The 24,547-nt window shown below is 44.2% G+C and overlaps 1 protein-coding gene across 4 annotated transcripts in view; it reads right to left on the reverse strand.

The window, feature by feature from the left end:
* The window catches only part of TRIO (trio Rho guanine nucleotide exchange factor), a 355,129-nt gene that overhangs the window by 42,132 nt on the left and 288,450 nt on the right, over positions 1 to 24,547 (reverse strand). For all 4 annotated transcript variants that reach the window (XM_058564328.1, XM_058564327.1, XM_058564329.1 and 1 more), the window contains 2 exons: positions 3,455 to 3,747; positions 1,788 to 1,958 (listed from right to left, as the gene is read on the reverse strand). In XM_058564328.1, the coding sequence (XP_058420311.1) occupies positions 1,788 to 1,958; positions 3,455 to 3,747 (464 nt within the window). The remainder of the gene's footprint in view (positions 1 to 1,787; positions 1,959 to 3,454; positions 3,748 to 24,547) is intronic.

Here is a 24,547-nt window from a genome sequence, read left to right on the forward strand (position 1 = left end):
TGTCCTAACGATGCATTTCTCACAGCAGACAGATACGGAGTTATACATTTACAACGAGGCTTTTACAAATGTGGGTCCAGATATGCACTTTGTAAAACAAATGTTGGCTTGGTCTAATGAAATCTGGAATATGAGGTGAAGAAAACAAGGAAAAAAATTCAAATGGAGAGGTAAGGAAACTGAGCCAAAACAGACACAGAACACAAATCAACATAATGCTGCAGTGAAAGTTTACAAAAAGAGAAAACAGAACAAAACAAAATATTAGTCACAAGATAATCAACTCTCTGGGAACATCACTACAGAATTTTGTAAATGAAGAATCGCTATTGATAATACCCAATGAGGTAACACAATAACCAATAAATGATTTTAGCAAATAGAAGAATATAGTGCAATCCATTCTTTAAATGGAGAAAAACACTCTCTTATTCAGTGAGAGGGCCGGCACCTCACTTTTGGCTAACCGTCCAGACTTAAGAAATTGCAGTTTTCTGCTTTTAAGAAAAGTTTAGCTTAGATGCTACAAAACAGCTTAGGAACTGTCAGACAGATGACACAGCCCTGTCTCCTGGCGAGGAGTCTGCTCTGTGCAGTGGGGGGTGAGGTATTCTCTCACCTCAGGCCCCCCTCAACACCCAGCACGGGGTCTGCACCTCAGCTACCCCCACACTCTAGACTCAAACCCAAGCTACATCCTTCAGCCAAGACCTCAGCACCCTTGCTGTGCGCCGAGTGCCACAAGGGGTGGAGCCAGTGGAGTTCTACAGAGAAGGGACAGCAGAAAGACCTGCCGCAGGTTAAGACTGACGGGTGATTTGCCTCAGCCCCACAGCTGTCAGTCACCAGGCAGGGCAGACGCAGGTCGTAAAACACAGGCAATCCAGCAAGTGACTGACCGTGTCAGCACTGCGGAGGAAGTCAGGGCAGAAAAAAGGGGAAGAATGGGGAAAACTGATGAAAACATCTGTTTTATTCAGAAAACTTAGTTACTGCCAAAAAGGAAAAAAAAATTGCCAGTAATGACTTCATAGCACGGGTTTCAACACCTGCCAGTTTGGAGGAGCACAACAGGCCTGAAGGCAAGAGTATGTGCAAGCCATAGTCAGGTTTCCTTTTTGATATTTTATGGTTCTACAACCAGGATGCACAAAATAATTTTAGATTATGTAAGAACTCAAAAAGGAAAAGAAAACAAAAAAAGATTTATTACTCGGCTTGACCCCTCCACATATATCCAAAGAGGAGATTCATGGCTTTGAACTGATTCCTATACATTGACGACTATCTCCACGCTCCAGCTTGAAGCTGGTGTTTGCTGTGCTGGAAAAAGGCATGGGACAGCAGTAAAATCTCCTCTGAAAATGACACCCCTGTGCAAAAACGCCAACAGAGAGAACAAGATGGCCTAATGCTCCTTCAGGACGCAATCACGTAGCCTGCATGCGATTTCTCTGTTCTCTTGGGGACCCTTGTCAGTACAGCAAGAAAAATTACGATTTCTTTAAGACTAGTAATTACTGAAGCATACTTTAAAAGGCATTGAACGTACTTATACAAGCACATGTGTACTGCTTCTTTATACAAGCAGACTATACTACTTAGTCTAAACGGACTCTTGTTATCCGTACTTTTGGGGTGGAAACAGGCAGAATCTGCCTGGAGAAGCAGCACGCCTTCCAGGCACCTCTTCACAGCCCCGGCGGCGCCTGTCTCCTGCAACACGGCTGATGCACAGCAGCTACTGCACCGCCCCTCCCTTGCACAGGCGGCGCGGGCCCCCTTACCTTGTCCTCCTGCGAGTCCGGCTGGAGCAGGCTGTGCTGTTGGATGGCCATGGGCGGGGGGAGAGGCACGGCGTCGGCCCCCTCCTCCCCTTCTTCCTCTCCACAGCTCTGCATGCCCGAGGAGGAGGATTTAGACAGCGTGCCGCTGCTCAGGCCCTCGTTCCGGCCTCTCTGAAATCAAACCAACGTTCGCTCATTACATTCTAGGCCTGACTGTCAATGGCAGTTCAGAGAAGCTGAGCCCTAAGGGGTTAACTGGGAAAGCAGAGCCAGGGCAGAAGTTGGGACGGCAGAAGTCAGAACAAGCTCTTTCCACCCTGTCGGTAACTTTTCATCCCTTCCTGCAACCCAACTACCTTGCTGGCCAACTTGGATGAGAGAAGGGCCACTGAGTGTGTCTTTTGAAGGGACTGCTAAGGTTATCCGTTAGGCTCTGAACACATCTCATCTTCAAGCCAATAAAAAGAAAAAAGGTTCAAAAATTTGAACCATAACCCTCATGTCGATTCAGTTCCTTTGGTCTAGTTTCATGTCGTTTTTGGTACCTTGCTAGAAAAAATTTCACTGAAATAATAAGGGGATAAAGAAAAATACAATCCAAGATGCAGTTTAAGAATCTGTGTTAAGTACCACATTAATTTCCCTCTACTTTTACTTTTAGAAAAAAAATTTCAGTTTACTTTCTACTAAGAGGACATAAGATTTATAAAACAGATAGATGAGGATGCAGTGAACCACACACTCCAGTAAAACCCGTGGCAAAACACGGCCAGGAAAAAAGAAGCAGAAAGCCCACATCTGCGAAACAAATTAAAAGATACCAATCTTGTCCTTTCTCTCTGTCTGCCTTTTTCTTTTCGAGTCTGTGTGGGATCTGGGGGGAAGGGGGTCTAAGTTAAAAACTCCAAGGGCCCTCATTGACACCACCAGTGCCGACGGCCCAGCTTGGGGATCACGAAGGAATTCTGTTCCTTGCAGTATAATTTAAAGCCCCCGACCTGTACCTCCTGGGGAAAAGGAAACTGAAAAAAATTCCTGGCTGATCTACGTACATTTATCTTTGAGGACATGGGAATAACCCAGTGCTTACTGCTGGGTTAGCAAAGTAAATTACTTGGGTATTTTCTACTCAGGACAAGATGTAAGTATGAATATGAGGTGGAAATAACTGGAGGATGCAAACATTCCTCTAGTCCTTCCAAGTCTGAAATTGGTGCTTTCCCTGCAAAACGAGGTTCGTTTGGTGCTCACCTCGGGGACTGCTTAACTGTGTTGTAAAGGGGACGGCACTGCTTTGCCCGTGGTGGAGGCGAGGAGGAGAAGGGCTGAGACCACAGCACCGCTTCCTCCTGGAACAGGCCTGGGTGCCCAGCCTGGGGGGAAGCTCCCGGTCCTCTGATTTCTTTATCAGAAGCCACACGTGGGTCCTGACCAGGTTCCTGGGGAGCTGCTGCCCCTAGAGCCTGCCCCCACTCAGTCGAGCCGTCTGCCCACAAGGAGTTCATCGGGGCTCTCTGACCCTGGTGACTTCCAGGTACACAAGGAAAACGGAACCACATTAGTGTTCCCAAGACAAGCAACGCTTTCTACCACCAGAAAAAAAAATGTCAGAAGGCTCCGGCGCGGCCTTCCGGGGCGCAAGCGGCTCACGCCGAGCGGGCGCTGACCTCTTCGACGGTCTCGTCCTGCGGGGTGGCGGCGCTGTCGTCCGAGTCCTTCTGCGAGCCGGCGTCGGCGCTCTTGCGGACCTCCCTGCTCTTCTTGTGCTTGTGCGCCAGCTTCTTCACGTGCCCGTCCGCCTTGCCGCTGCTCAGCCGCCGCACCGGGCTTGTCAGCCACTTGCGCAGGGTGTTGCCCGGGCGCTTGGGGCCTGGGGAGCTCTGGGCCCCCATCATGTGGGGCTGCAGAGAAGCCACGGAGGCCGGCGGGCTGGCATCGTTACTGGAGACGGACAGTGAGTCTGCCGGGAGGAGAGACAAACGGCAAGTCTGAGCGACGGCCCTCTAGTCCTCCCGCTGCCCAGTGGCGCCACTGTGCCAACAAGCTCTAGCCCTGCCCAGCTGGATGCGGGGTCCAGGGCACGGCTGAAAGCTGTGCTGCTGGCTGTACCCACAGGGTAGAAACGTCATAAGGGGAGGTCTGACCCCTCCTACACTTCCTTTTCAAATGTTGACCAAACTTGAGTTTTGCTAGAGATGATTTCTCTCAAGATGTACTGCCCCCTCCAAACACCCCAAGTCCCCAATCCTGAAAACCAGTATCGTTATCATACAGCCTGAAAATGTCATTATCACTTAAAATATCACAGACATTGGAGGATAGACGTTTAAATTATTTTCACCCATTTTCTTGATAAACAAAAACAAGAATGGTTTAAAGAAGAATTTAAAGGAAATTAAAAACTAATCCTGTTGGATAAATGTATTAGTTCGACTCACTCCCAGTGAATAAAAGTCCAGCACAATAAATAAACGTATATATGTATGTATGGGTGTGTGTGTCTAAATCAGTATAGAGTTGACCTGGTCAGACTTTGTGACAAATGGCACCCTTCTGGAAAGTTCAGTGTCAAGGGCAAAGTCGGTGACTGTGAAAAGGGCAAAGCTGATCTCTCTTTTCAGGAGATCCAGCCCACGCCCCTTGCTCGCAGCCAGACTCTGGAACTTCACAGGCCTGTGGCGTCTTTGCTCGCAGCCTCAGCAAAGTTGCTTCCCATGCTGGAGTAAATGCCAGCAACAATTAACAAAAACAACACATTTTTAAAAGAAATGCGAGCTGGAAAAGCCTTCCTCCAATAACCAAAATGCTCTACAAAAAACATACCCAAATGATTCTTTTCATTGGATCTCAAAAGTATAGTCAACCCTGGTTGATGATTTTTCACGAGAAAAAAGGAGTTATGGAAACACAGGTAACAGCTTGACACTCAAATCTGTGGAGTGAGGAGGCGCTACTTTACAAAAGGAAAACCAGTGCTCTTGGACACTGCTTGGCCCTTTCCTGAGCACTTGACTCCAGGGCTCTACCAGACTGAAACGGAATAAACGCTTTACTCTAGGAAATGGAATGAAGAGGACCATTCACTCTGCTTGTTATTTTCTTAAATCTTTTGAAGTCTTAAATTAAAATTAACCTTTGAAAAGGTTCTTTTACACAGACACCTGTATTAGCTGTCTTTCCCTCTGCGGCACTGGAGACCATTATGTGATGCAGTTAAAAAGCAGGAGTTAATTCCTCCCAATCCTGTGATTATATGGAAGGGCGTCAAGAGTAGTTTCCCACTCATGCTCCCGACGCCTGGACTAGACGGTGGATCCCTGTCTAATTGCTGTCCCATTCCCTCCCTGGCCCAGGCCTCGCATGGGTAAAGGGTATAATCTTCCACAAACAGATGAGGCATCTCAAGCAGAATCACTCATTCTTAAAAATCTAGATTTTCTTAGAGGCCAACTTTGGTTCAAAACTAATCAAGACAGCATTCTGTTTGAGAGTAATAACCTTTTCTCTCTGAATGTATGGGTGTATATGCGTATATGTACATATATATGTATATATATAATATTCATATATGGTTTTTATTTTATTTTGTTTTTAAATGAGAGTTACTAAAATGTTTCCACATCAGTCTCCTTTTCCTCAGGTACCACCTGGAAGAGTAGGAGACAAGGAAACCATTAAGCTGACAACATTCCCACGGCGGGGGCATTCACATGAGGGACTTTCTCAAGTGCTGATTTAGGATGAAGGGCAAAAGAGGCAGACACGGTCTCTAGCCTCAGGAACTCTTGGTGTAGCGACACCAGGAAGGACAAAAAGAAGAGGAGGGTTTGGATAATCCACATGCCAGATGATAATTCATTCAACTGAAGTTTTTAAGTACCAACTATTAGCAAGACACGGTGCTGGCCCCAGCAGGTGACCCATTTCATAGTCATTTACCGTGCTGTGACTCAGGGCCAAGCCTTGTACTTGCCACTGGTCAGAGATGAATAAAGCCTGCTTCCTCCACTCATGGAGTCCACCACATGTGTTTTCTGGGATCACATTATCATACAAATGAGAATAGACACATGCTATAAGCAAGTACAAACCCTGTTAGAGGTTGAGAAGAAGGGGAATCAGGTGGAGGGATCACGGAGGGCTTCATGAAGGAAGCAGCACTGAAGCCAGCCTTTGAATGAGCTGGGGCTGAAAACCACGCCCTAGACCACGAGAACATAAGCTCCATAAGGGCAGGGCCTCATTTGTCCTGTTACTTGATGTACTCCTAGGGCCTTACATGGTGCCTGGCATACAGCAGGCACTTATTAAGTAAGGAACGGAAACATCAGAAATTCCCAGCCTAAAGAAACACAGCAAGCTGATTCACAGCCCATATTGTAAGGACAGTCATTTCTTCAACGTATCTTCACTCAGCCGAATAACTAACTGCGTAGGACGAAGACCTGGGAAGGTGGCTCACAGGTAGAGGTTGGGAGATGTCGCGGACTGGCCGCAACGTGATGAGGTGTCACTGATGGAGCTCCGCAGTGCCTCGTATGAACCGAGGGAGGCAGAGAAAAGATCGAGGCCCACTTTAATAAAACTAAATCAAGTACAGGTCTTAACATTCACAAGCAGAATACTCACACGTTAGAAGTAAAGGGGAACACCACCTAAGGCAACAAATGAACTTGATGTGTTTTTGTGTTAAAAGGGAGAATCTGGGGAGTCTGGCAGGGAGCCATGCAGCACGTAACAGGAATCCTACATGGAAAGAGGACGCACAGGAATTCTGACGGTCTCTGTCCACCCAAACGTGCAGAAAAGTGAGAGAGCTCTTGGACGGGAGTGAGCAGTGTGGGCAGGGACACAGAGCAGTCACCCTGAAGTATAAAGACCCCTCCACCGGTCAGCAGACCACTGGGCCATAGCAGTCACGAGAATGAACTGTACTCAATCCATAAACGCTCTGGGGACCCAGCTGGATTTATAGGATGATTCTCAGGGCATTCTAGCCTTGCTTAGGAAAGGAGCTGGTTGTTCTACAAAAATGGTTCAAAAAGAAAAAGAAATTAGAGACATCATTTCCTAGCATCTCTCTGTAGGCTCAGCTGCACAAGATTTGGTTCTTTGCACTTTGGGAAGCAGGTTCAAGAGAGATTTCCTCCTCACCTGGCAGGTGGAGCATTATAAACACGGCCGTGGGCCTGAACGTTCCACCCTGGACCCAGGAAGGAGGCAGAGCTGCCCCAGTCAGAGCTCCCTAGCACTACAGATGAACTGCTGTTCCTGAAGGGAATAAGAGTCCGCTTCCTGAGCTATTTATTAAATCACTTAAGTGACATTATTTCACTTTACTAGAATATTTATGACTTAATGATTAGCAATGAAAAAAATAACCAAAACCAAAATTGATGACTCTTTCTCTTCCCACGTTGTTTCTAACTGTTATGCTGAATTCGTCATGCTGTTTGATACTCTCCAAAAACCCAACTGTATTTTTTTCTTTTCAATCCAGAAACTCTTTTTGCCCAAATCAATGGACTATAGCAGTCCATTTATAGGCTCTTTACTGGATTGTGACATAATGCATAAACCAGGAATTTAAAACACATAAAAATTATTTAAACTTAATACGATCATTAACAGAATGAAATAAAGTGCCTGCTATTATTTTTAGTTCTCTGAAGAACAGATTTGGCCCACTAGACAAACTGCTCTGTTGCAAATTTTAATTTAAATGACATGTCCTAACGGTCTCTCCAGAACTAAGGTCTCCAATGTTACTGGGCATAAAGTAAGCATAAATCATATAATAAACACAGAACTTTAGGAGGTCTCCTTGGGAAGATCTTAAATTACCAGTTTGTCTTTCCCAGAAGAGCTTCCAGATGGCCATGATATATTGTGTCTGAAGCGTTCTGTCCAGGCGTAAACGCTGCTCAGGCAGGCCCCCTTACTCTAAGACCTCACCTTTCTGATCAAGATTGGATCACGGATGGCAGGCCAATAACAAGGGTAGTCCTCGAGCAGTGAGTGCTGTGGCCAGAGCTCTATATACCCTTTTCAGACAGCACTGTCCCCGCTGTGTAATTGTCCAGATAGGAAGCCAATCGTGACCTTAGACTCCAGGCTTCAAGTGGGTGGGCGCTGGGTCTGTTTTGTTCACAGCTACATGCCCAGCTGCCAGCAGGCTGTCTGGCACATCCTTGGAGCTTAATAAGTATACACTGGATAAATGACGAATGGGTAAGTGAATCGATGACCAGCTACAGGCTATTTCCCAGTCTAAGCACACTGCCTGATAACTTGTCGACCACCACGAATGGTCAAGTCCTGACTTAGTGGTATATCGCTATCTGTTGAGATGAGCTACAAGTAATGTCTAATTTTAGTCAAGTTCCCAAGTTTATGAATTATTTACTTAAAAGATGATAATTCAGAGTACAGCATGGCTACTCTTATAATGACCTGCACTATGCCACACTTTCTTGCAAGGCAGAGCCAGGCCTAGGAGCCCTTGGTAAGGGTAGTGTGGACGTGAACGTCACCCATCATGTGTGGCACATGTGGGTCACGGGGGCAGAAAGAGGAGCAAACTGACCTGAGAAATACAACAGAAGACTCATTTGTCACTCAAAAGAAAATGGTATATATCCTTGTTTCCCATCTTCAGTTGCCTTCCCCTCACCTCTTTGATCAACCCTCAGCACTGCTGCTTTTCCGCCCCATCACTCACCTTCCTGCCTCCAAGAATGCCTGCAGTTCACACCAGGCCTTGTTTGGGAGTGTGGTCTCCTCTTTTCTGCTTGGGGAGACTCCACTGATTCAAGGTCCAGATGGACAACCAATTAGGGAGATCAGAAAGAACTCTGGACTTGTCAGAGGGTCTGAGTATGAGCCTGGCTCTCCCATTCGATGGCCATGACCTCAGGCCAACATTTTGGCATCTGAATTTCCTCATCTCACAGGGCTATAATAGGATTACATGAAATAATGGGAATGAACAAGCTTTACAAACTATAAAGTGCTACTTACAAATGTAGAGTGGTTGAGGCAACCTTCTCCAAGGCTCCATGGCAGTACAGAACTTACTATGTTGTATTTATGTAAATTGTGAGTACCCAGAAAATGGGAGTTAGGTTGAATCATTTTTGTAATCACATACCTAGCACCGTGTCTAGGATATACTCAAAACCATTTTTAGATGTATGAAGGACGAATGAAGCAACTTAGATGAACTGCTTCATTTTATTTCCATTGTTTTAAACAACCTGTCCCTCACTAAGAGGACAAAGTAAACTTCAGCATAAAGAGATACTATCAGCACATCACAGTCATTTAAAAAGATGCTCAGATGTGTACAAGAGAAAGCCATTTGTGATCTGCTTGAAGCCCTAAGAAAGAAAATCAAAGTTTATCTCCTCTTATTTTAAGGGGGACAACAACCACATACAGATGGCTTCTCTGCTGAAGTCAGAGTTCACACAAAGTCCACGTTAGATTTCTTCTTAAAATAAAGAAAAAAGCCAAACAAAGGAGAGGAACGCAGGAGCCCTGACCTTGAGCCCCACACGGGAAAGAGTCTCACCCTGTGAACACACATACAACACTGAAACTGCTGGGGAAGAGAAATCGCCTGCTAGTCCCAGTCTGTAAATCTGAGACATCTGTGATTAATAAAGCACTTTTTTTTAAATGTAAGAAAAAAAGGCAAAGGGCCCATATCCTGCTGGTTGCAGACTAAGATCACATTTCATTTTAACCCTCTCCTCATTTTCACAACGGTAAGTCTTACAGATGCTGACAAGTGTTCTAGAGTAAAAACTAGACCGCCGAGTATGGTTGTATAGAGAATTAAAAACTCCAGCTGCTAAGTTTGAAAATGTTTCACCAAAATCTATGCATTTGCTTGCAGCTCTCTGTTGCATTTCTTCCACTTCACAGTCTCAACAGGAGACAGGCTGCGGGAGGGCACAGATTTCTGCTGCTTTGTTCATGCTCTCTCTCTAGAGCCTAAAGCCTGCCTTTACCTTACAGTGAGCACTTTACAGACTAATGGTCATTCCATAGCAGTGGGGCCGGGGTTTAGTCCCACCCTGTCACGGACTGGGTGTGAGCATCTTATAAGTCCTTCAGTTTCCTGATTGTGACAGATGGACTGACGGTGATTCCTTACCAGGCTGCTGGGGGGAAAAGAAAACAAAAAAAGGTCTTTGTAAACTTACAGCCTAACACAAACATGAGGCGATAATCACATCTTTGCATAGAAAACGAAATTGCAAAAGACAAGGAAGAAAGCAGGACAAAATGCAGCCCTGAGGTGTGTAAGACGAGCACCCCGGGGGCTAGCAGCAGGAAGAGAGAACAGACGGGCCATCGAAGGCCTGATCTCTCGATGGCTTGTGTTGCAACGTTTCATGCAACATTTCACGCTGTGACCGCACATCTGCTGTGACAGGCACCCCTCACTCACACGATGTCAGCCAACGCACACACCCCGGGACCAGCGCTGAGAGCCGTGTCATGTCTGATGGGGCACGGCCACCACACAGACATGCACATCCAACCCTGGGAGACTGTCCAATAAACAGCTGTCTCACATTCCAAATTCTCCTCCACAGTCTCCCACAATGATTTTCGGTCGTTAGTTTTAAAGAAAGATATTTTCATCTTTCTGTCTTTTGTAGGTGTTCATAAATATCTGTCAAATGAACAATGCAGTGGTGTCTTGATACACACTGGCACCAAGATAAACCTTACTCAGAGCTCGGAGCTCGGCACACTCCACAGCGAAGCGCAAGTTTACAGTTCTACTTGTAAGGACTTAAAAAAACGTTTATTTAGCAGTTACTGCTATGTGCTAGAGAAAGATAATTCAAGGACACTTTGGGGCAGCTGCTTCTTATGTCTGAAAATTATTCCATCAGAACAGACCGGGCAGGGTTTAATCAGATGCACCTGGCCTATGGCAGCTTCTCAAACCTCTGCCTTGTCAAGAATTCAACACAGTGAATCACGTTTTTATTTAGGAAATTCTTCTACATACCAGGATGGCTATAATGTACATGTGGAAATCAGACCTATAAACGACTCGTAAAGCAAAGAGGGAGTAAGTTGTTGGCTTACGATTGCTGACTGGGTTGGTTCAAACCTCCTAGAGTAAAATTTTTCTGAGTAAATGATTGCTATCTCTATACTTTTCAAACCGGATTTTAATTCCCTGCTTTTGGAATCGAGGTAACCTTTTTTTGGAATAGTAAAAAGGACCATAGTGCACTAGAAATTCTCTTAAAGATCACATAAAAAGTGAGCTAATCTGTAAATTATTCTTCCAGATGTGTTTCTAGGGATTGCACGTTCTCTTTGTTTTAAACAGCAATTACAATCCCCTCCACAGCCTAGGTGTATTACTTTGCGACGATGATGAGTGAGACCAAGTTGGGGAATTTTAGGTAACGAAGAAGAAAATAACCTGCCCAGTGATATGGTTATGCTTTTGGTGGTTCAGGATACAGGGGCAAGTATTTTTATAGTATTTTTCTAAATGTAAATCTATATTCTATTTGTAAGTATCTGAGAACTTTGCTTAATTGCCTTCTATTTTTTCATTCGAGTGACCTCACTCTTACATACATTCCCCTGGTCTTCTGTCTGAGAGTCAATGGTTCTTAATTTGTTCTTCAGCAAAATAAAAATACATCAGGGGTTGAAACCAAGATGTGGATGGGACACTGCATCCTCAGTCAGTTATCTGCTTCTCTGCACACACCTACGGTCAGGTGTTCCAGGGGTCCAGGATTTCACTCTGGGCTGGAACTGTCACACAAATTCATGTTGACGCAGGAAATAATCTTTTAAAAAAGTTAGAAGCTGTACAGAGACACTGAGCACTAGTTTTCTGGATGGTAATGACTGAAATCTGGCAATAGAACATCAAAAGCAAATTTTACATATTTCACAATCTGGTGCACAGTGGGACCTTAATGCAAAAATGTGAACTTTGTATTTCCTTTCAAATATGAAGTGAACACAGAAAACACGAAGGAGAAAGATAAATTCCCCAGTTTTGTTTTTTTTTTTTAAATAATCCCTAGATTCAACCAGAGGTCCTGCATAGCACGGCCGTGGCTCACACTGTAATCAAGAACACATGGTCTTTGCTGCCTGAGAAAATGCACTAAATGACCAACACATTCACTGTTCCCTGTGCAGCCCCTTCCATGAATTCACACGGGAGTGTTCACTAGCAGCCAGCCCACCTCTGGGGACCCCTGAATGGACGAACACAATCTATTAAAAGAGACTCAGCTAGAAACAATTGGATTCAATTAGAAACAATTGCTCTACCTTTGCCTTGGTGAAGGTTGAAAGCAGGAGTGTGTGCACACACAGAGTAGTTTCACCGTTTACACCGTTTCCTGCTCCAGTCTTAGGGAGTCATGTCAGGAGAAAGAGGACGGCTTCTTACCACCATCTAACATGAGGAGCATTAGAGATACAGGGCTTGCAACATCTATGTAACCAAACAGAACATGCAAACGAAAGTTGCAAGTGCAAGTTTGCTCTTTTGACTCTTGGAGAATCTCTCCATGCTATTTATTCTTAGTGTGATTCCTGAAAACACTTACAACATGACATAACCATTGGAAAATGTGGCTATGTCAACAAATGCAAAACTTCAAGCATCATTTGTCCTCTCCAACTCATTCTTGTGAGGGGAACGCTGACCTGTCAGAATTGCTAGTCAGGAAACCATCTCATTTTAAAGGTCTTTCTCCATTTGAATTTCCAACAAAGAAATTAAGTAAAAACAAAAGCAGATGGCATAATCCTTTGCTTGGCTAATCAGATGAACAGGATATCACAAATTGCCACAGTGGAAATTTGAAAACACCTCAGAAATGAAATGAGGAGGAAAGAGTCATTCTTGATAGTGGGTAACAGCAACGATGGGTTAGTCTGGATCAACGTGAGGAATTTAAGACAAATCTAGTGAACTGAGTAGCTATCAACACCCCAAACAAAAGAGGACCTGACTCACATGCTGGATCAGGAATCTCCAGGTACGAGTGGCTCTGTGGCTGGTGACAGCTTATCCCCAGGCCGTTGGCTTCCAGGAAAAGATGAGCGTGGTAACGTCATGTCTTGTGACCAGAACGCTCGCAGAGGGAGCCACAGCAACAAGAGGTAAGCTAGCCCCCAGCAAAGATGCAGGGCCGAGACGAACTCCTCCTTGCACTGCACTGCTGTGGTGTGACTGGCCTACAAGACATCCTTCCAGGGATGGGACAGCGAGAACCAGGCACAGACATCCACACACTGTTAAAACCATAGCGTCATAAAACACAACTCTGCGGTCAGAAAGCTCTCTTCTTCTCTTCCAACTCTGCTTTTATGCTGGGGCTTACTTTTTAACATGATCCTTCTCCACTTGGGACAAATACTGGCTTTGTTTGTGGAGAGTTTCTCGCCCATATTCCTGTCTTTCTGGAATGACAGGGCCATTTTCTCTGCTTTTTATGTGAGCTAGCCCTTGCAATATATTTTTTGGGAGATGAATAGCAGGCTTTTTCTGCAACCAAAAATCTACGCTGTCACAAAGGGAAAAGAAATTCCCAAGGAGCCATCCTGCCAGTGGTGAGTGGGAGGGGATCTGGGCTCATTCTGGACTTGCACATAAGGACAAAAGCAGATGTTTCAAGATATCCTTGCTGGATGAAAGAAAGACGCTTTTTCAAAAAAATTCCATAAAAATGAGACCGGAAACACACATAAATCCTGCAAGCTGCAGACATTTATGTCTCCCAGAGCTTTCTGACACTCTCCCAACCCGGCCCCCACATCCTGATGTACGAGCTACGTGGCTCTTCAGCATCCAGGGGCTGGGGGAAATCAGAAGGGTGAAAGGCAGTTTAGTATCAGCCCTCACATGGAAAGTTCTCCAGCCAGCAAGTGGCCTGGCTGCCCACACGGAGCCCCACCATGGGACTGCTCCACGTGAAGTCCTGGGCAGCGGAGGTGATAGGTACTCGTCCTGACACCCACTGAGAGCAGAGGCAGAGGGGGAAGAAGGTCCTCTGACACCTCACCTGGTTCTACCTTCCCCTCCTACACGATGAAAACAAAAGGTGTAAGCCCAGCTCCAGGCTTCTGCAGAGGCTCTACAGGAGAGGGCGCTGCATCTAACTGCACAGCCGCCCAGGCAATGAATGACCTCCTGCGGCATAGGCTGGAATGCTCAGAAACCAGGAAAACTTCTGAATGCTCCTCTATTCGTTGGGCTTTTTCAGAGGCTGAGACCTTCTGTGTTCCCAAAAAGTCAAATGGCTGCTCTTTTCACAAAATTACTGAAGATTAATATCACTTACACAAAGAAAGATTATTAAAAAAACAAATTCTGTGTGTTTACCAGATTACTTAGTATTTAGTATACTGCTGACTTAGGGATAATGAGGTTCTCTCTGTGATACAATAACGGGTTTTTGATTCTTCATTTCTTCCTTTAAGAAGTTATTCTCAAGGCAATACACTACTTATTACTGCCTGAATAGACAGTCATCATTTAAGGGAACAGAAAGTTAATCTGGGAGACATAGGCAATCACTGGGTGCTCATATAACATTCCCTCCGACTGATTCTGCCTTTCAGAGGCTCTAAGACTGCTAAGGACCATATCCTTCACAATAGTTACGCTTTTGGTTAATGTCTTCTCATTATTGTTGAAAAAAAAAAAATGAAATAGCTTAGGCTAGCTTCGTAAAGAGGAAACCAAAGTTTTTTTTAGGGGGCGATTAGCAGATTTTTTTAGGTTGAAAATGTCTCTAAATGAAGCAGGGCACACACGAAGATACTCCCACAAAAAATGGTTTAAAAGAACATTCTGCAGTTAGTGGTTTAAACTATGTGATTGATTTATTGCAGGTGGTGACAGATTTCTCTTCATTTACATAAAAATTTATTATTATTTTAAATTAAGACCAGATTCAGAATGCCAACATGCAAAAGTCTTTTCCTACATTCTAGAAAATGCATGAATTGCATAAGAACATACCTAATCAAAATATGTTAAAAACCACACAAACTTATAAATGCTTTGATGGAGCCACATAACTCATTTCATAGAGCCATATACTCATTTTTATGCAGCATGAAGAAAAAAAAAAAACTAGCCTTGGAATGTTCTGCAATGAGCCTGCCAAGCAGTATCACTCTTCACATCATCTAGCCAGCAGGTTAGCTGAAGTTTCAGTCTCAAGGGATGGAATATTAGTTTAGAAAGTCACAGCTTTGGAGAATGAGGAAACAGACCATTTTTACCCCCCAAACCACAAAGCAAATATCTAGGACATTATATTCTAGGGTCCTTGGTCGTTTGGTTCAAAAACAAAGAAACAAAAAGCCATAACCAATTAGGAATTCCTTTTACAGTTACATTTTAGTAACATCGCACCAAAAGCAAAATGCTGCTCTAACTGCAGCTAAGCACTTGAAAATAGGATTAAAAAGTGAACGACACAGTTGAGGCAAAAAGCCCAATGTGCTCGCGTGCGTTCTGCACCGTTACAACCCACCTGCCGGAGACAAAGGGTTAAGGGTCACAATCCCATAACCTCCTCTAGTTTGACGTCAGGACATCTTGCCCCACAAGCCCCTACCAGAACTGAATGGCACGGAATTTTATTTCTCAAATTATTATTTTGTAATTTCTTGAGGACTGACCTGTCCAGGATATTACTTACTAAAACAATAACAAAAGCCAAAAAAGAAAAAGAAAAGAGGGTTGGAGTCACTGTTTTGGGAGTTATTCACGTATCTAAGATTGGAGGTGCAATCTCTAACTACGACGTGACCCTGTGTCGCAGGAGGAGAGACCGAGTCCAGGACTTTCTAAGAATCCCCGCACCTCCTCATCAGTGAGTCCTGTTAGGAACTCTTCCCTGTGTCTGCTATTCAAGCAGCTGAGTAACTACAGTGAGGAGGAAGGAAGGAAGGGGGCCTGGAGTTATGCCAGGAGGGAACAAAGCTGGCTGGGAGACAAAGGGAATGAAAAGAACGCCTCTGCTATGAACGCCAATGAGGGGCACAGATCCTGTCCTTGGCTTTAATTAGTGCCCGTGTGAGAGAACAGCACTGCCACAGGCCGGGAGGCAGGCGACAGCAGAGCCCGACAGCCTCCGCGTGGGAGGGCGTGGAGAGGGACTGGGGGGGCGCTGTGTGCTGGCTTTCTTTTCAGCTGGAGGGAGACAAAGGGGAAAACATTCAGTTTTTAGTTCTACGTCATAATAAGCACATTCCCTTCTTGTTATTAAATAAAGACTCCCTTATTCAGCTTCACATGTGCTCTGGGCCATGGGGCCACTTTTCTCAATAGCCCACCAGCTTTAAGAGAGAAGAGAGGAAGGGGAGTTGCCTTAGGGCTCTATACTTGGTGACGTGAGACACAAGAATAACTGTAGTCTTTCCATGCTGATAGGTACAGGTCCATTTTCATGACAGTATGAATTGTTATTAATTTTAACAAGATGTAACAATAGGAACATTCTTTAACTGTGCCTTTGAGAAAATGGACAAAGGATAGGATTGAGATCATCTCTTAGAGCCAAATTTAAAAAGTATAAGATGCATCATTTTACAGAAAACGTGCCCTAATATTATCAGCAGTTGCCTATGGGCGTTATTTCCTCCTCTGCTGCTTCACGTCTGTGAATTTCCCGTTTTTTCTTTACAGTTAGCATATAATTTCATAGAAACTGTATATTTTGAGGCGATACACTTTGTTCATGATTGTATGGTTTTATGTGAGAACTGTAAAAAACGACTAGGAGCATCTGGGCTGTGGTCGCTCCCCAGTGCCCCCCTACTCTTTGGAGACAGGAAGAGGAAATGGAGGGAGCCTTGATGGCTGAATTCCCAAATTCTGAGGCTCGTTACCCCACGCTCCCAGGCAGACTACACTGGGTTTACGGACTTGCTCACTCACCCCAGAGGCCAACTTTGAGCACCTGGAGGAAATTCTTCAGAATAAAAAGCCATAAATTTGTGTCCCCCCTGAAGGCTAGCTTAAGGGATATACTCAGAGAGAGCACATACCAAAGACAGATTACAGCCCAAGAGGAGGAGGCCTGCTTCTTGTCTAGAGAGGAAAGAATTCCCGAACTAGGCAAGACCATTTCATCTGAAGGCTCCTAACCTGGGACCTTCAGGTTGCTAGGGCACTTTGAGGGAACTTTTCAGTATATTTTTAATATTAACTTCAAAAAGTTTTAATATTTCAAAATTATATAGTCACCCTAAATAAGGCCAAAAATTTTAAGTATCTTTGTTTTTTGGCTGGAAATATGTATATATAAATCCAGTGTGTAACACGGTTTTGTTTTTTACCTAAAACTGTCATCATAAACTCAGAGAGACAATTAAATACATCTTTGATCAGTGAGAAGTGAGAAAATAAATGGAAATCATTTTAAAATTGCCATTTGCTTAAAAGGAAAAAAATAACCTTTAATGTAGTTTTGGAGAACATAACCACAGCAGCACTAAGTGTCCTCTTTTTTTTTGCAGGTAAGGAAACTGCACTTGAGAGAGATGAACAAAGATTTAGCCAAGGTCACCTGGGCAGAGATGAGCCAAGACAAGAGCAATGGTGGTCTGACTTCTACAGCAACACTATTCCCACCGTACCATCATGCATATAGAGTCTTAAACTCTCATTTAAAAATACTTAAAGAGCAAAAAAGATTTGAGAGAGAATTTAGTTTGCACAGTAACTTGTGTGAAACAACCAGTGTTCACAGCTGAAACAATACAATACTGTGCTGAGCGCTCCAGGGACTTTCGTTTACTCCCAGGAAACTGTATGTCCTGTGCATTGGCCTCCTGGAGGTGAGCTGGGCACGCTGTTAATCTCCCTGCATACTTTCAGAACAGCTTCCTATTATGTGTTTCAGCAAAGAAACGTCCTTTCCTGTGTTTAGTCTTTAAAATGTTTTAATTTAGGGGCTGGCCCGGTAGCGCAAGCGGTTAAGTGTGCGCGCTCCGCTGTGGCGGCCCAGGGTTCGCCGGTTTGGATCCCGGGCGCGCACCAATGCACCACTTGTCGAGCCATGCTGTGGCGGCGTCCCATATAAAGTGGAGGAAGATGGGATGGATGTTAGCCCAGGGCCAATCTTCCTCAGCAAAAAGAGGAGGACTGGCAGATGTTAGCTCAGGGCTAATCTTCCTCACACACACAAAAAATAAATAAAAAAAAAAAGTGGGGGCCAGCCAGGTTGCATAGTGGTTAACTTCACGTGCTCTGCTTCGGTGGCTGCGGGTTCGGATCCTGGGCTCGGACCTAAACACCACTTATGAAGCCATGCTGTGGCAGACGTCCCACATATAAAGTAGAGGAAGATGGGTAGAGATGTTAGCCCAGGGCCAGTCTTCCTCAGCAAAAAAGGAAAAGGAAAAAGAAAGAATGACTTGAGAGTTCAAGAAGAATGATAAGGCACACAGTTCACTCGTATATGGATCCGTTTAATGTTAGGGGTTCACTACATTACGTTCTTCCTTAGTCAGGGGGATATGTGCAGCACTGGAAGAGATTCCATGTGCCCTATAAAAGGGCAGACTTAGTTCAGAATGAGAACAAATTCCATAGTTCCACTATCTTATCAGTAGACTGGGCTCTCCCATTGGAAATCTCTTAAAAGATAATTTATAGTTCTTCTTGACCTTACTTTCTCTTGAGTTCTTTTCCTAACAACTGCTTAGCAGTAAAACTCCCTGGGCTTACTGCTCTGTAAGTTATTGGTAATGGGAATGCCTGCAAATAAAATGGGCTGCATGCAGATTAATCCAAGCAACACTAACTCACATTTGGACAAGGAGAATGCCCCACTGCATATGTCAGAAAGCAGAAAAACGGTCTCTTCCTAAGGTACTCCAACAAATGAAGCCCCAGACTGCTTGTGGGTATAAAGGAAGGCTTTGCAATCACTCTCTATGATTAACCGGGCATTTTAAAAGTTACTTTGGATTTATTTCTTGGATACTACTCAAAATCATTTTTCCTTTTCAAATCTGATGCGCATATATTTCCCCACAATCAATTTAATAAGTGGAATCAGAATGTATTAAAATATCACTCTGATACAGCACAGCATTCAGGAAATTGTCTTGGAATTATTATAAAGGTTTGGAAAGAGATGGACAGTCTTATTTCTCCAGAAAAAAAAGAAAATCAAACTAGAGTTTTGCTTTCTCTCATCTATCCTTTACTGTGAAGAGACTATTAGACTTTTTTTCCATGAAAATTCCAGTGGACATCAATTTCTTTCCAAATTTGTGTTAGCTTAAAAGTTCTATGGTGACAGCTTGGATAACATCATCTGATATCTACGCACAAACTACTCACAAACCCCACCCACACAAAAGGAGTCCATACCACCTTTGCATTAGAATCTGGCAACTGAGCATTGGATGGATAACATCACCTAGAGTTGCCATCACACTTTGAGAACTGCCAGAACAAAAATATATCTAGGGGAAACCGAAAATAGAATAGCATAACTATCCCCTAGTGTTTAAAAAGTTAGTTTAATAACATCCCTTCAGAAGAACTCGTAAGGAACTAACATACTGCCAGGATTCAAAATTCTCCCTATAAGAAGAATGCTGTCTTTTAAAATCCCTTACTTCTTAGCAAAATTGCTCATTGAAATATTTCGGTCTACACTTTGGGGATGTTCATGATACATTGTGAGGGGTGCTCTGTTGTTATTCCCATTTTGCAGATAAAAAATAAAGTTCAGAGAGAGAAGGTAATTTACTCGAGACCCAAAGCTATTGAGTGTCTGAGACTTCGAATCAGACTTTTGACGTTGTCAATTGTTCTTTTCACTGCACAGATGTTATTATTCTCAATAAAGAGACCTTACGGATCATCTACTTTCACACACCCAGTGCAGAATTCCTAGAGGCCGGCGTCACTAGCGGACCTGCCCAACCTGGACCCTCCAGAGAGGGGGGCCATTCTTGAACAATTTAATTAACACAAATATGATAAAAGTTATGGTCAGTGACTTTTAAAAATGTCTTGATAGCTTTATGAACAAAAAATACGAGGAATATCAAAAACAATGTTTACACCAACAAATTCAATATTCACACAGCCAACACTTACCTCCTCCAGGGCCCATTAGCCACAGACAATTTTGCTGTTTTCCTCTGGTATTTCATGAACAAACATGTAAACAGTGCCCCTTCCCCTTCAGATGCTGAAAGTACATTTTCTGTGCCTTCCTTTTCCTTGGGTGCTCCCTTCTTTTTTTTTTTTTTAATTTTTTTTTTTCGCCCAAAGCCCCAGTAGATAGTTGTACGTCATAGTTGCACATCCTTCTAGTTGCTGTATGTGGGACGCGGCCTCAGCATGGCCGGAGAAGCGGTGCGTCGGTGCACACCTGGGATCCGAACCCGGGCCACCAGTAGCTGAGCGCGCACTTAACCGCTAAGCCACGGGGCCGGCCCTGGGTGCTCCCTTCTTTGGTGGGTCCCTCCACCCAACCCTTCTCTCTTGAGCTCACAGTACACTGGATGTGCCGAGAAGGTCTCACCAGATGCCCTCGGCTCTCTCCCTCCGGCTACCCACTTCTGAGGCACATGTGAATAACGGCTGGAGAGAGAGTGAAGGCAACTGCTAAAAGTGCACGAGGCTAGGACCAAAATTCTGGTGGAAGTCATCCCCACTGGTATGCAGGAGATAGCCTGCCAGAGACTCATTTTAATGGTGGTCCAGATGTCAAAGGGCACTGCTGGAAAGTTAGCCTTCTGGGAGTGCTGCAGGGCAGGAGTTTGGAGGGGACCCACAGACCTAACGCCTTCCCTCACTTCATTCTTTGTGTCCTACTGCCTTTACCTCAAAGTGGAGCTTATCTGCTTCTCGAATGACCTCTGCAGGAATCACATTTTCTTGTCTTGGCTCCAGTTCTGTGTATAAAGCCAGAGCCTGGCATACACACTCCCTTGAAATATACTGGTGGTTACTGGGACACCCCTTCCCCCATCTAACTTTATATCATCTTATTATATGGCCGCAGTTCTTAAGAAAAGGAACCAGAGAATCTAAACATAAATGTAGGACACTGCCGCTTTCTTGAATTGTCTGAAAAGCCCCAAACAAAATTAAACCTGAAACAGACATAAGACCAACTAAAATCATAGAAGGTAATTTACAGCACAGATAACTTCAGACTGTTTAGATCCATTTACAAGAAAAAAGGGATCATCAAAAGCAGTCCCCAGATACTAAGAATGCCTCACAACCGAGCAATCAATCAACAGATGACCGTGCAGAGCACAGTTTCCTGTTTCTTGTCCCACTGCTAGAGGTCCCCCCGAAACATCCCCATACAGCCCCCTCTCACAAGGCGGTCAGCAGATAACACACTTCAGCGTTACAGCACAAACATTTCTGCTTTAAAGCCCCCAACAACCGTTGCAGCAGACGCCTGAAAGAAAACAGCCAGAGGGAGAGCAAGCTGGCGGGGCGTGTGCAGGAAGCGTGGGTACCTAGGTCGAGGATCCAGTACTTGCAGGTGCCAGGCTGCCCGCTGCCGCGGTAGGCTGAGCTGACGGAGGAAAGCGAGTCCAGCGGATCCACTGGCTTCATTCCGTTGGGCATGGTGATGCCGCGCTGACTTGAGACTGAAGGCTCAGAAGCTGCCCTCTCTATCCCTACAGGCAGCCAGAGTAACCCACTCCTCTGCAAAACCAGAAAACGGCTCAACAGCCACTCAGAAGCAGGCTGGGATGGGAGCAGGGGCAGGCACACGGGTGGGGACCGTGCAGCCGGAGGGCCCAGACATGGCCAGCACTGCAGCTCCTCTCCCGGAGGACGGCCGCTCCCTCTGCCTGCTTCTGAGTACTGCTGTACAGTTGGGCTTCAAATGTGGGAATCTCCAGACGCCGTGGATTACATTCTACCACAGTGACTCTAATTGGAGCTCAGGGAAATTCTTCAGGCACGCTGTGCGCCAGATGTTTCTCCTCTCCTACACTGGCCCAAGCTGCGACTTCCTCGCTCAGGGGAACGTCGAGTGACGGGGTGCCCTCCCCACGCTGGGCTTTCTGACTTGGGGCTTTGTGCGGATTTGAGTGGAGGTCTTCTCTGAGACTTACAGCAACCAGTGCCTCCTGATGTGACTAGATAACAAAAAGAAATGTAATGCGGTCTATAGCCAACTGGTGACATCACTGCTACAATGCCTCTCCTCACTTATTAAAAACGTATCTTCACTCTTTCTTATGAGAAGCAGCCATACAAGTGAAAATAAATATCCTTACATGTGATTTGTGAAGGTGTTTTTAGTAAAGCATCTTAAAAGCTCATTTTTGTCCTTTTCGGAAACTGGATACTTTCCTCAGCCTACATAAATTCTTACTCTTTACTTGAAAGTTTCCATGTGTTCTCTCCTTTGTCTCGTACATCACAAGGGCTTCACTGGAGAATATCCTCTGTTTAAGAATCATGAAGTCTGACTTTTCCACCTCTGTGGTAAGTGGATGCACTCTCCTGTTTCTCATTAACGCAAGAAGCACGGACGGTGCCTTCCAAACTGTACTTTGATGGCCCATCTCTTCCTTTGAGGCAGAGTCACCTGGAATATTCTTTATATATTTAAAATTCCATTGTAGCCCTTAGTTACTTAAACATTTTCTGAGGGCGTTTTATTGAAGCCTACATTTACCTTAACAAAATCAAGGCACTACCTTCTTTTTATGAATACTTCTTGTCATTTCTGCTTTATCTACCCTGATAGTATAAATGACTTTATCTGTGGTGTTTTAGTGCTTTGCTAAGAAGAGTGTCATCTTTTTTTAGTTCCTCAGTTAAAAAAAGTTACATTTGGGTTCTCTCCTCCACTCCCCATTTGTTGCAAAGTAAATTTTAAAAATTCTCAAAGGACAAAATGTGAAAATAGCAGAGACTTCTAGTTTCTTTCTGAGTTTAAGACAATTAACATCTATAAAGAAGAAGAGAATAAACCCAGGGCACCCAGAGAAAGCTGTCCTGGGTCCTGTAACCCCTCCCTAAAACAAATGCTACAAAGTGGGATTTGGCATTTATGGGCCCACATCAGGCCTCATATTCTTCTTAAAAGACCCAAAGCAAAGCATATGGTTGTTTTTCCCCATAAATGGTCCCATGATAGATCCAGATGGTGTACTTACGTCAGGACCAAGCAAAAGGCGAAATTCTGCACAGAGCACTTTTTATGCAAGAAAAGAAAACTTTACTACCAAATAAATAACCTTCTCTCTTATTGGCAAAAAAGCAGTAAAAATTCTGTCTTAAAGGAAATCAAGTTAATTGACATTCTAAGGTTTCATTTACTATAACCTTTATTAAATATTTTACTTTGTCCCTTTCCAAAAACATAGACTGCTAAACAAGGGCCATTAATTAAAAAATAAAAAACGAGCTGTCAAGGAAATTAATTACTTTATGGGTAATATACATTCTCTATTAAAGAGGAAGGGAATGTTGCTTAAAAATGAAGGAAATAATTTTGGCTAAGACATATGGGAAATTTCCCCAGTGACTGCTCTCTTCAAATTTGAAGTTGACATCTGCCAGAGAAATGTAGCAGGAAGAAGGGAATACAGGAACGAAACTATTCTCCTCCCCTCCTTCCTTCTATTCACGGAAGTGTGAGATTGTAGAGGGTTCACTAGGTAAACCCTAGTGACACTTTATAAAGTAAGTAAAGATAAATCATATCAAGCAAAAGTACCACATGACCCTGCCTGAGAAGAGCGATAACCCTATGCACTGCACTGAGAAGCATGGAACCACAGAAGCACTGCCGTCAGTAAGCGAGGGGGATGGGAAAGGCGCTGAGGCGAAAGGGGAAAGGGAGAAAGTTCACACAACTGGTGAAAGCTTCCCAGAAATAAAGTTTTGAACTTTAAGGCTTATTTCTACCTTGGTGGTATGACCAGGAATCTGTTCTAAGAGTCTGAACCAAAGTTCAGGCGAGAAAGACCCAAAGGTGACCTCAACAGATGGCGGGGAGAAAAGCTTGGTGAGAACCGGGGCCGTGAGGGTGGGAAGAAGGAGGTGAGAACAGAGGATGGGGACTTCAGTGAACTGGGAGAAGTTTTAAAGGAAGTGATAATGTGCCGTGACCAGAAAGGAAATTGGAAGCCACTGAGCAGCTGAGAATAAGTGGAAGGAGGTTAAAACTCTGGGTGCAGAATGAGTCTCTGCAGTGTGAGAATATTGTCGAGTAATGAGTAATGCTCAGGAACAACAACAAAAGTCTGGGTTTTAAATGACCAGGGGCTAGGAAAGGAATGGAATAGTGAGATCAGTCTAAAATAGATGGAGCTGAGCCTGGCAAAGAAAGAAGGTGGACTAAATGGGGGTGGGCTACAGATGAATATCATAGGCATTTGGCAGAATGGGAGACACGTAATGTAGAAATTAAAAAGTGGAGTATATGAAGGAAAACAAGACATTCTGTTTTTTGGTGTTTTTGATATTTTCATTTGATGGCTGGACATACAATTAAAAGTCTCACAAAGAAAACAGAAGATCCACTGCTGAAGACAGTGCTTTTAAAGACATTCCCAATGTTTGTCTGTGAGGATCAACGGCAAGAGAGGCTGGGAAGAAAAAATGAGAGCTATCTCAGAAAGATGAGTGCTGGCTCTTGGAACCATGGTTATGTTTCACATACCACCAAAATAAATAATTAACATCTGCCACGATTGGGGAGCATGTATGCTCAAAA

This window comes from Diceros bicornis, chromosome 20 (assembly GCF_020826845.1).
Source record: "Diceros bicornis minor isolate mBicDic1 chromosome 20, mDicBic1.mat.cur, whole genome shotgun sequence".
NCBI classification, from domain to species: domain Eukaryota; kingdom Metazoa; phylum Chordata; class Mammalia; order Perissodactyla; family Rhinocerotidae; genus Diceros; species Diceros bicornis.